Genomic DNA, 11,351 nt, shown 5'->3' on the forward strand with positions numbered 1-11,351 from the left:
CCAAAGTAATTTACATTTAGATTCAACCAGCCATGCTATGCATCAGAAAAGAGGTTACTGGGAAGCAAGGAGGTAAAAAACAAAGGAGTCAAGGACTCTCTCTAAATCATCCCCAGGAGACTGGCAAGTAACGTATCAATATTCACCAGTGATATAAAACTTAACTATAGTAAGAGAGAACCATTCCCAACATACCTAGAGGTATTACTGCTTTTTAGTTGGACATGAGTAAGTAAAACACTGTTCTTCCTTATAACACCGCACCTGGATAAATAAATAGTTAAGAGGTCAGCAGGCTACTACTTGTGATCAGGGAAGATGAACTCACACTGGATCAGATGCTACCAGAGATTAGTAAAGTTACCAGAGTGCCCGAGAAATGAAACTGCATGAACAGATCAATTTTCTAGTCAGAAAACGAGTCTGTGACAGGGAGTGGCTATTCTCTACAAATTATTGGGAAAGAAGGGTAAATACCAGGAAAAAAAAATACATCTATATTATTTAAGCTAAAGCCAGAGTTAAGAGAAGCATAAAGATGTTGAGCTGGCCAAGGACAACACAGGCTAGACATCAGAAATTTTAATGTTAAAAATTTTGAAACAGAACATTAAGAATTCCTCAAGTCTTCCAAAAGTTGACAAATTTCTTACTTCAAGAAAGAATTCAAAACTGCACTTTTACTCAAAGAACTGCTAGTTAGCTTCAACAAAAAGCTTTTGTGATCTAATTATTTATTTGTGATCTAATTAATTATTATTATTATTATTAGTGATCTTAATATTATTACCTGCCTGAGGTAAAACTTACTTCTAACTTAAAATGTAATTCATCCCTGGACAGAGAGAATTACAGAGCTACACTCAGGGAAAAATAACAGTAAACCTCTCAAATAACGACAGCTATGAAAATCCCTACTAACCTTTGGAAATTCAACTGAAAAGGTATTTGTTTGCATTTCACCAAGTACCTAGTAGTTACTACGGGGCTGAACAGCTGTAAAGCTTCACTTCAGCATCTTCTACTTGGTCTTCGTTAGCAGCATTCCCGGTTTGGCTGCTAATGCTTCCAATCCTTTAGTTTAGGGAAAGTTAAAGCACAAGTGGTTCACATCAACATGTTAAAGCAGACATCCGAGCTGACAAGAAGCAAGGACTACACTGCTCACTTATCACTTACCTGCATTATGCTCGGTAATCAGAACTTGGTATCTCCTATAATCACCTTCAACAGAGAGCAATCCTAATTAACCATGTCAAAACCACACAGAAAATTGCAAGAACTACAGAAGTGCCGCGGTAGCGTCTCCTCCAGCTAAAGGTCGGTCAGAAAAGGGCAGCCTTCCAGGATGCTCCACAGGACGAACCAACACAAGCCCCACAGGATCAAGGGTAAAACAAACTCAAGGATTAATGACTCCAGCATACCGGTCTGCCCCCCCTCCAGGAATTGCAAACAGTAAAGGGATTTACTGACCAAAACCAATGCCTCGAGTAAAAACTGAAGAGCTGTGAGGCAGCAGTCAATACCAGGAGCAAAAATTTAACCTGCTCTGCTCATGAACCACAATTGTCACGCTGGCTGGTGTAGTCTGTCAACCACTAACATTTCAGAGGACTTTTTGTGTCAGCCTTGCATTAAGAGCCCTCGATAATCCAGCAGCTGTACTTTTATGTATAGACTAAGCTCTTGATTGCAGGCTGGCCTCATTAGACTGCAGAGGTCACTAGCACAATTAATTGAATATGAACTAATTGCAGGTAGCAAACAGGAATGATGACTAAATACCCACCAGTGCAATCTAGTTAAAAATACTCATGAATTTCCCTCGAGGTTGTTTTGTCGTCATTATTACTGCCAGATCTGATAGCATGTTCTCTCTGTATCCCCTTAAAGTTAATAAATTCAATTTAAATGAAGGGGGGAAACAAGACAGTCCTGCAATATGTCATCTTCTGCAAAATTCTCATCTTCTAAATTTTTAATGTAAATAATTCCATATTTAAGGTAGCAACCTGAATGTGTCTGAGCCTGATTCCTTCTTAGATCTTCCATCAATTTCACTTTTATGCATTTTTAGGAAAGATTTAACAGATCCCTTTGTAGGCTGAGTTTTTTTTTTTGGTCAACGTTCCTAGAAGAATTAAGACTAAAAGCAGCTGCTGACTTCAGAGCATTGTGTCTGCATTAGGTAGCAAAGTGCCTTCCCTCCCGGGCAGCCGTCACCCCACCCATGGTGCTGTGTGCCCTCCACCTTTACCTTCTCCGACGGCAGCACGTTCTGTAGCTCTTTCTCAGAGAAATCTTTGTGCTGAGTCAATCCATAACATCCAGCCCCAGCGTTTCTTTCTACGCGTTATCCTTTGTCTAAAAACGCTCACGACGAATGAAACTTAGTCTTTCCCTGGTTATGAATGCACCTTCCAGTTCATTGCAGTACCAGTCTCTGGACACGTTATATCCAGTCACCTCCTCCAGGAAATATTACCCGCAACAAAACACCAAAACCAACCAGCACACCTGCTTCCTATAACGTTTTTCCTAAATATTGAGTGTCTACATTGCAATGACTCACCACTGACTTGACTTCAAACCAGACTACCAGCAGCTGAAACCCAGTTTGTCCCAGTGTCCATATTGATGGGGGGGCTGTGCCTCTGGAGAAAGCTGTGGTGGTGATGCCCTGCTTGCTCCTCGCTTTTCTGCCAGCCTGGCTGCAGGACTTGTGCCTGCCAAGATTTACACTGATACTGCTAATCACAAAATGCCACAGGCAGAAGTTACCTGCTGCCGGAGAGTGGTTTGGTACTTCCAGCTGATAAAAGTCTCTGATAGCAGCTCAGGCTACCCTGCTTGAATCAACCAGCAGCTCTGCGAAACAGAGAGGATCTCACCATCAGGATCACACAGGCAGGCAGCGAAGGAGCTAAGAAATAGTCAAGATGAAAGCAAATAAATTCAGCGACACTGGAGGGCTCCAGCACCAGTTGTGTGCTGCAGCCACCGCGGTCAGCCCAGCCCCAGCTCTCCCCTCCTGTCCCTGCTGCTCCAGGATGGGGCACTCTCCCTCCAGAAAATCCCACTCTGGGCTGGAGGAACCTGCCTCTGTTTTGCACTAGAATTTCAGAGAGAGAGAAGACTCCCTCCCCACCCCACCCCCGTATTCCCCCAGGATCAGGGCAAGCTGTCTCAGATTACGCTTTCATGAAGTGAGGCCCGGACGGCGCAGGCGGAGGCGGCACCGGTGCAAAGGCGCGCAGGCCGTGCCTCAGCACTGCTCCGCATGATTTTTACATGTTACTCGTGCAGTTTGTCCCTGTTATGCAAAGCTAGAGTGCATCTTCTCATTCACTGTGGAACATCCTTGTCAGACAAGGTAAGGGCACTGCTCGCTTTGGAACCTGGAGCTCACAGAGCGATTTTATGTCCAATTTAGTATGTTCTTTAGGGAATTTGCATAGGTTCTTAAATTGCAGGTGGCATTTGAATCTTTTTTCAAAGATTCGTTGTCTTCATTGAAAAAAAAGACCTAAAGTGGATTCATTTTCCTTTTCTTTAAACTTTAAGCATGAACTAGATATTCTGAGCAGTGAATTCATTCTGATATCTGCACAGCCATCTCTTATCAATCCTGCCTATTCTGAGCCCCTGCTACCCAAAGGTCACGCTATACAACTTCTGCTTTTGTCCATGGATCACAATTATTGTAATTGTATTACCCCCACAAGTCCCCTTTTGTGCTGTCCATCATTACATGCGCAAATCAAAAGACTGAAAATGCTGACTGCACATTCCTTGCAAGCATATTACTGGATCCCGTGGATAATCAGAGGATTTATAGATGTGCTGCCACCCATACACGTTTTTCATCTGTTTTTCCTCTCCTCAGTATGATGAAGACACCACCCACCCCCACCCCCCCAAAAAAAAAGAGGTTATTAGCTTGATTTCAGGAAAGACACTAAGGCAGAAAATCAGGTCCAATACTGGTAAGCAGCTAATCCTTATTTTCATCTGTTTAGTCATACTATACACGGCTTCCTTATATCGGAGGAGATACTTGACAAGTATAAGCTTTTCTCTATAAACAAACATTTTAAGAATACTCTCAAGTTGCATTTGTAAACCCTTCCCAAGATTTTACAAGTTGTAACATGAATGTTCTAATAGTTACGTTTAATGTAAGGTACTTAACAGAAGTACTTCATTTGTTTGAATAGTACTTTGATAAAACAAGGCATCAGGAGACAAGCTGAAAAGGAAAGTCTTATGGGACAGCCAGACTAACTCTTGTGAAACAGACAGGAATCTTTCCAGATGTTTAAGAGAACTTCCAAAACTCTCATTTCTTATTAGAGCCAAGCTGAAAGCGTAACAACCCATCTTCCCAACCCGCGCGCACATTATACTTACAGTGAAAATTGCCTACTTCTTTAACTTTTCCTCTGCACACATGCAATGGACTGTTTTACAGCAAATCCAGCTGGTCTGAGAGACAACAGTGTTTTTTGAGACCAGCATTGCAAGGTACTTTTATCTCCAACTGTTCATTTCTATGATGTGACATATGACAGCAATTTCTGCTTTTTTATATGCAAATCTGCTTTCTACCATCCAGCCCTGCTAAAAAGGAACCAAAAATGAAGGCTGCTGTTCTCCAGCTGTTTCTGCCCCTTGCATGACAAAACAGGAATGTAACCAGATGACCCTGTGTCAGGAAGACCAAAAAGAATTAAGCAACACACGGGGGAAAAAAAACCCTCACACTCAAACAAATCCTTCTGTATACCACTAAAAAGGTTGCAAGCAAATAATAAAGCAAACAAGTACTCTCAAAACATTTGCTAAAAAGCAGAGTAGGGAGAGTTCAGGCTGGGATTCTCTGCAGTGTTCCTCCTCCACTCTTCCCCTCTACCCAGCTGTTTGTCCACAATGAAATGTGAAGAATAATTCAGTCAACAGGATCCTTTCACTTGTGCCCCTCGCTAGACTAAGGGAAAATAATCTAGGAATCAATTTCCCATCAAAACATGTGGCTTTGGGAATCTGTCGTCGTGGCTGAAATCCAGCTCAAGTACTTTCTCCAAATATTCAGAGCCCCCTCACTAGAGCATATGAGAGAAGGGGCTTTTAGAGGCACCATATCACTTGCCTCCCACAAAGAAATGGTCAGACCTCACCACCGGGAGATTGCTTGCCTACGGGAAGTTCACATGAACGTGCCTTGACGCTGCAGACCAAGTTATTAGCAAAAATAAAAGCTAGCTCCTTCCTCAGCCTAGGGGAGATACAGAAGGGAAGACTGTTAGTTCTAAAGAGAAGGACATCACTGAACAATTTCAACAATTTCAATCAGCAAAGTATTTCAGCGTGCACCTGTGGCTTAACATGCTCTGTAAATGGTCCGAGCATAGTGAAGTACTGCAGGAACTACAGAAAAACTAGTAGTTTAACCCCATAACCCAGCACCAAAAAACCAAACTGCAGCATGCAACAAACAAATCTACTCAGCACCACTATTCTGCTGTCATTTTAGAGAGAATAGAGAGAACTGAACTAATATTGGGCTAGATACAACAGCTTGCAGGATTACTGAATCACACCTGAAAAGACACTAGTTCTTACATGTACTGTAGGGTACTCGACCTGAATCCTCAAACAAGTTAGAATCCACTCGTTAAAGAGAACAATTTAAAAACCAGCAGGACACAAGAAATCAAAAGCAGCATACAACTGCAGTGTCACATGTTTTCAATACAAATTCAGGTATCGGATATCTAGAAATTCAAAAGCAATGTTCCTAACCAGTTAAAACACTACAAAACATGACTCCAGGCAATATTTGGTGTGTTCCAAAGCTCTAAATTTATACTCTGTATCATGACGCCGTAGATTATATAGTGGATGAATAAAAAAGGAAAATGATTTTTGCTTGGAAGTAATGCATTTTGTTGTTAGAGCTTTTTACTGTAACTAATTTTGTGCAATACATCTTGCACAAAACCAGTATGCAGAAACATAAAAGTTTGGTGGGAAAACACTGGCAGTTTTGATAGCTGAGTGGAGGTATTCATTATTTATGCCATTTTTATTGTTGCACTACATTGCAATATACAAGTCCCAGTTGAATTTCTACTTCAACCATTTCTGCTTTCTGGAAAGTATTAGCGTTAAGTGTACAGACTGTGCTACCTACATGTTTTGCAATCAATTGCTAGCCATAAGACTCAGTCACTCAAAATGAATTATTTTATATTTTATAATTTTAAATATAAACTGCACCGAACAAATGCATTAAAGGTAAGAACCTGACCTGGGTACACAAAGATTACAGAGAAGCAAGAGAAAAAACACGTTTTGTGCACATTCCTGATAAAATTATCAGTGAAAGTTAACTGTTACATAAGTCCAAACAGATACTCACACAGTACATTACTCAGCAGAAAGATGGACTGAAAGCTATTCGTCTCTCTCAAAGCAATTAAACATTGAAAAAATGTTATGTTAAAGGACTAGGCTTCATAACGTTAGATTCTGAAACAATTCAACTGTAAATGCTAGATCTGTGGAAACCCACAGGCACCAGAGAATTCCAACCCCTCCATTATACACTTCAGGGTGCCTCAGGCTGAGCCAGAGGACACCAGATAAACTAAGAACTGGGAAATGATTTTGCAGCAGTGCCCAGGCGCTACAGGCACAAGCGTGAAGCACTGGGTGAGTCAAGAAAACATGATGTGTCTTCATCATGGTAGAACATGCAGCAGTGCTGGAAGCAGCTCCATTATCCCACATGCAATCCTGAACGCTTCAGAAAACTGGCAAAAATTCACTATTGGTCTATTTGCCACTATTGCTATGTAGCACTGAAACTATGTACTTCTACCTTTTCATTATTACCAGAGCAAAAGCAAAGGGGGCTCAAGAGTCTACTTTATTCTAGACCATTTTGCATGCAGATGTATCGCATGGAACTTTCTTCCTAGCCTTATTGACAGACATCCACTAGTCTGAATATCACTTTATAAGGGTTTAACTCATTAATTCCCCCATACTGGACAAAATACAAAAGGGGAGGGAAATAATCTATAAACCGAGATCAGATTTCATTTACTGGCCTGCTGTAGCAGTGCTTTCTCTACATAACACGGCAGTCTGAGACTTACTACTTTCCATAGAGCACCTACGATGATTTTAAAACTACAGACAAATTGGACGTTGAGGCATCAGAGTTAAGACCTGGCTTAGGCTCACTTTTACCAGCCTTTCGCCAGCAACTGATACGTAATGAAAGACTTAGAAGTGGAAAGCCCATGAGGTAGGAAGCATGGACATGAAATGGAAAAATATTGTTCAAAAATTAAAACTGGAAGAAGATTGCTTCTCCAAACCTCCATTACTGATACTCTATTCAATTTTCTTAATGAGTTATAGTTCTGGGAATATCACCAAGAAGCATTAGCTAACGACCAGCATTGATGCCGTATATATACAGAACCTTGTGCTGTTTGGTAAAGCGACTTAAACAGTCTGTAGAGGTGTCTGTTCTTCCTCAGATTAGTTGTGCTTCAGGAGACTGGTCAAGCTCTGTGTAGTTGTAAAACGTGTCTTTTTTTCCTTTATTCTTTACCTTTTTAATTTTCTTTCCAACATAAATGCAGACTGTACATAGTATCTGAAACACTATTACATCAAAGCAATATAGAGAAAGATTACACTCATTCTAACAAATACTTTTTTTCTTAAATACTGTAAAAATCTGTATCACTCTAGCAACTATCTCACAGGCCAACTCACTGAAAGATGAGGCCCGCTTGTTGCGACAACTGCTTTCAGCTCAGCAGTTTAAGGTAAAAACACCCCAGCAAAATATTTCAACAGATGTTTCACTGTGCCTAAAAAGATGTTATCTTGAATTCTAGAATTATTTTCTTGTATGTTCACATGTACTGCTGAAAATTAATGAACGAAGTATTTCAAACGCAATCCTTGCAAGTCTATTTAAATAAACGGTGCTTAACGTCAAAAATGAAACATGCTGTCAACAATTTGTACAAAGGTAAAGGTGAAAAATATAATTTGATTACAAAAGAATTTAATACCATCTGTGCACCACAGATAACGCTTTTCATAAGATTAATTTATCACCATCCTCATTCAATCATTGTAATGAGATGTTATCTCTTAATTCATAAAGCATGCATTTTCTGTGTACTTATATGCAATAATTAGTGTTTGTATAGTACTTCCTACTTTAGTGTGAACAGTTACGATATTATACAGTGACTCGACTGAGATGAATGAGGGGGAAGCTTATGCATGTTATTTTAATGAAAAGATATTTTACTTGTCTAGCTCCAAAAGAGCCAAGAAAGGTAAGTGATAAAAGCACCAGCTTAGACTCTTTTGAACATAAATTCAGGCATTTTAATGTGTATCTCAGTAAAGCTACATGAGTTTCCATGTAGGTTATTCATACATATTATGGCACTTGGACTCTCCCAACAGGTATTTAGTTACCCAGGACATCTAGGCTAAAAAAGAAAAAAGGTCTGCTAAAATTAACCATTTCTGTAAGAAAACACTTCTGTCCCAACCTCCAAAACCCTTAATTTTCCTGGAAGTTACGCCAAAATACAATTGTTCATACTTCACATTATTTGAATAAGTTGCCTTTGACAATGATGTCACATTAACTTTTAAGTTTAGATCTCTAGTGATTTGTGAACACAAAAGAAGGCAATCTTACCCACTTTCAACAAACCAAGTTGTGTCCTGCTCCTTAGTAATTGTAACATGGAGTATTGATACTTGTGTATCCATTCTTTTGTTGGACTAAAGTCTTTGAAGTAATTACACATGTTAAGAAAGAAGTCCAAATTTAATTAAAGGCGGCTTACAATGGTAGCTTTTTCTCCATGTAAGGCATTATTCTGACATCTACTGGCCTGGTATCCAACCATACATTTTAATACACTGCATTTGTTATTAAAAAGGAGCATATATATATTAATCCAAAGATAAGAACAATTAAAGGAACACAAATGACATACATTTAAAACAGGCCCATGTATTTTCATATAAATCTCACAACCCTACCAGTATTTTGGTAGGTTTCTATTGCTTTCTTAACTCATCTGAACTACTGTATATTATGAGGCTTTAATACAAGCAGCTTTGGGGAAGAAAGTTACATTTGGAAGGGAAAAGAAAGTTGTGACAAGTAAAAAAAAAATCCAAGAAGCTTTTTAAAAAAAAAAATCTTTACTTGCAAAATTAAGCAGCATGCTATTTTGTGATTTATATTTGAATTTAAAAAGACTAATTAGACTGAAATAAAAATAAAAACCTAAAAATGGCAATTCTATAAATAATGAAAGTTGATTTCACTAGACTTTAATGAAAAACATTTGGTAATTAAATACTTGCTACTGTTCATTACGTTGATGAACTTTATTAGGGTTAAAACTATAACAAAGTTCATCCTAAAACATTTTGCAATGCAAAATTATTTTCACTCGAGGAGTGTCTCAAATTGAATGCTAAGAATTACAAGCAGTCTTCAGAAGCAGACACTCACATTCATAAAACTTTATACATCTTTTGGAACTAAGATATTTATACTACTAAAATCAAACATGCATCACTTCCCATACATTCTGGTATCATGATTTATATTACATTATGTAACACCATTCTTCTAAACAGCAGCAGTTTTATCATACGTTTGCTCCATTTTCTTTGGATTTCTGATCTTTATCTTCGTTCTTCACAATATCCTTTAAAAGAAAAAAGGAGAGGATAACATGAATTCTAGAAGTGGCATTTCTCATGTGAACTGTAAAGCAGCAGAGACAAAGATATTGTTTGGTGTTAACTTTAAATACTATGTGAACTGGTATCTTACTCAGTTTAGTTATAACCAATTCATATTTCCAGTATCTTCCTGAAAAATTGAGGGGCGGAAATTAAATGTGACCTAAGCACTTCTGGAGAGAAGCACAAAAGGCAGCCCCAGAAGCCTCACTTTATAGTCTAAAGGTTTGGGGGTTGTCGGGCTTTTTTTTTCCCTGTTAGTTGGTTGTTGGCTTTTTTTTTTTTTTTTAAAGAGCAAGCGAAAACAGTTTTTGCAAAATCCATTAAATCAGGATAATAATTTACCATAACAGTTCTAACATAAGATACTTGTATTGGCCAAAGGCTTAGAAGACATTTTCATCTCAAAAATACCAGACAGAATGAGCAAGGCTATTTAACTGCACTAAGAGCATGACAAGAGCATTATGCAGTGCCTTCAGCTGACGGTTCTGATAGAGTAGCAGGTCTACAACACATAGTAAAGCACAGGACTGCATAACAATACTGATGACAGATGGCTGCAAGGTACTGCCAGTTTAATAAGCTACAGTGACTTATATGATGTATCGCTTGTATCCTACAAGGGGGGAAAAAGTTAACATTTGTCAAGTTTTCCAGGTTTTTTTTTTTGTGTGTGTGTGTGTGGTTTTCTTTTTAGAGCTTTTGTAGATGCTATATTGTCTTTCCAAAATAAATGTAGACAGAAGTACAAGCAAGGTTCCCTCATAGTACCAGTTTGCCACTCAGTAGCCTTCATAACCTACTTCTATTCAGCCTTACTTAATGGGCCCTCACAGCATTCTTCGGGAATATGCAAGTATCTTTCTGTACAGGGATACAAATGCTTTGGAGCATTATGTGGTTTGCTTAAAACTCATTATACTGAAATACCCCCACATAAATTTAAATACTTAAGCTCTGCCTTGAAAAATTACTCCTAACTGATCAAACGTAAGAGCAGATTTGAACTGTTGGGGATGAACAAGATCAGGACAGGAAAACATTAAGATGGTTTGAGATTTATGTTAATAATTATACATTTTTAAAAACATTTAAGTCAAAAACACATGTTTCAAGCTTAGGAAAAATATATTTTATTTGTTATCTTTAAATAATCAGTATCGCATTGAGCATCTTGTGTGTGTATATATGTGTGTGTGTGTGTGAAGATACTACTGCCCTGGATTCATGTGAAAATTCTTTTTTATTCTGAAGTTTTTGTTCTGATAATTTAGTCTACAGGAAGCTTGCATACAATAATAAAAAATGGAATTAAACAATTCTAACCTGTTTAAGAACACTCTGTATTTCATCCATAACAGTAGCTAAATTTTTGATTGTCTTATTCAGCTGGCCCTCAAATTGCAAATTTTTATCATCTGAGATCTTCAAATTTTCTTGCAGCTGGCCAAGGTCTTTTTTCACTTCTTTGAGCTCCGTAGATAGACTTTTGTTCGAATTCTCCAGTTGTAGTATGGTCTTTTCATCCTCAT

At 38.5% G+C, this 11,351-nt stretch overlaps 1 protein-coding gene across 1 annotated transcript in view; it reads right to left on the reverse strand.

Moving 5' to 3' along the window:
• Positions 1-9,052: 9,052 nt before the first annotated feature.
• Positions 9,053-11,351, reverse strand: part of CCAR1 (cell division cycle and apoptosis regulator 1) — a 28,664-nt gene continuing 26,365 nt past the window's right edge. The window contains exons 23-24 of the mRNA XM_009325807.1: positions 11,146-11,351; positions 9,053-9,779 (exon numbers count right to left, since the gene is read on the reverse strand). Coding sequence (XP_009324082.1) covers positions 9,720-9,779; positions 11,146-11,351 — 266 coding nt within the window. The 3' untranslated portion in view covers positions 9,053-9,719. The remainder of the gene's footprint in view (positions 9,780-11,145) is intronic.

The sequence above is a fragment of the Pygoscelis adeliae genome, unplaced genomic scaffold (genome assembly GCF_000699105.1).
Source record: "Pygoscelis adeliae isolate BGI_AS28 unplaced genomic scaffold, ASM69910v1 Scaffold4, whole genome shotgun sequence".
Classification (NCBI taxonomy): domain Eukaryota; kingdom Metazoa; phylum Chordata; class Aves; order Sphenisciformes; family Spheniscidae; genus Pygoscelis; species Pygoscelis adeliae.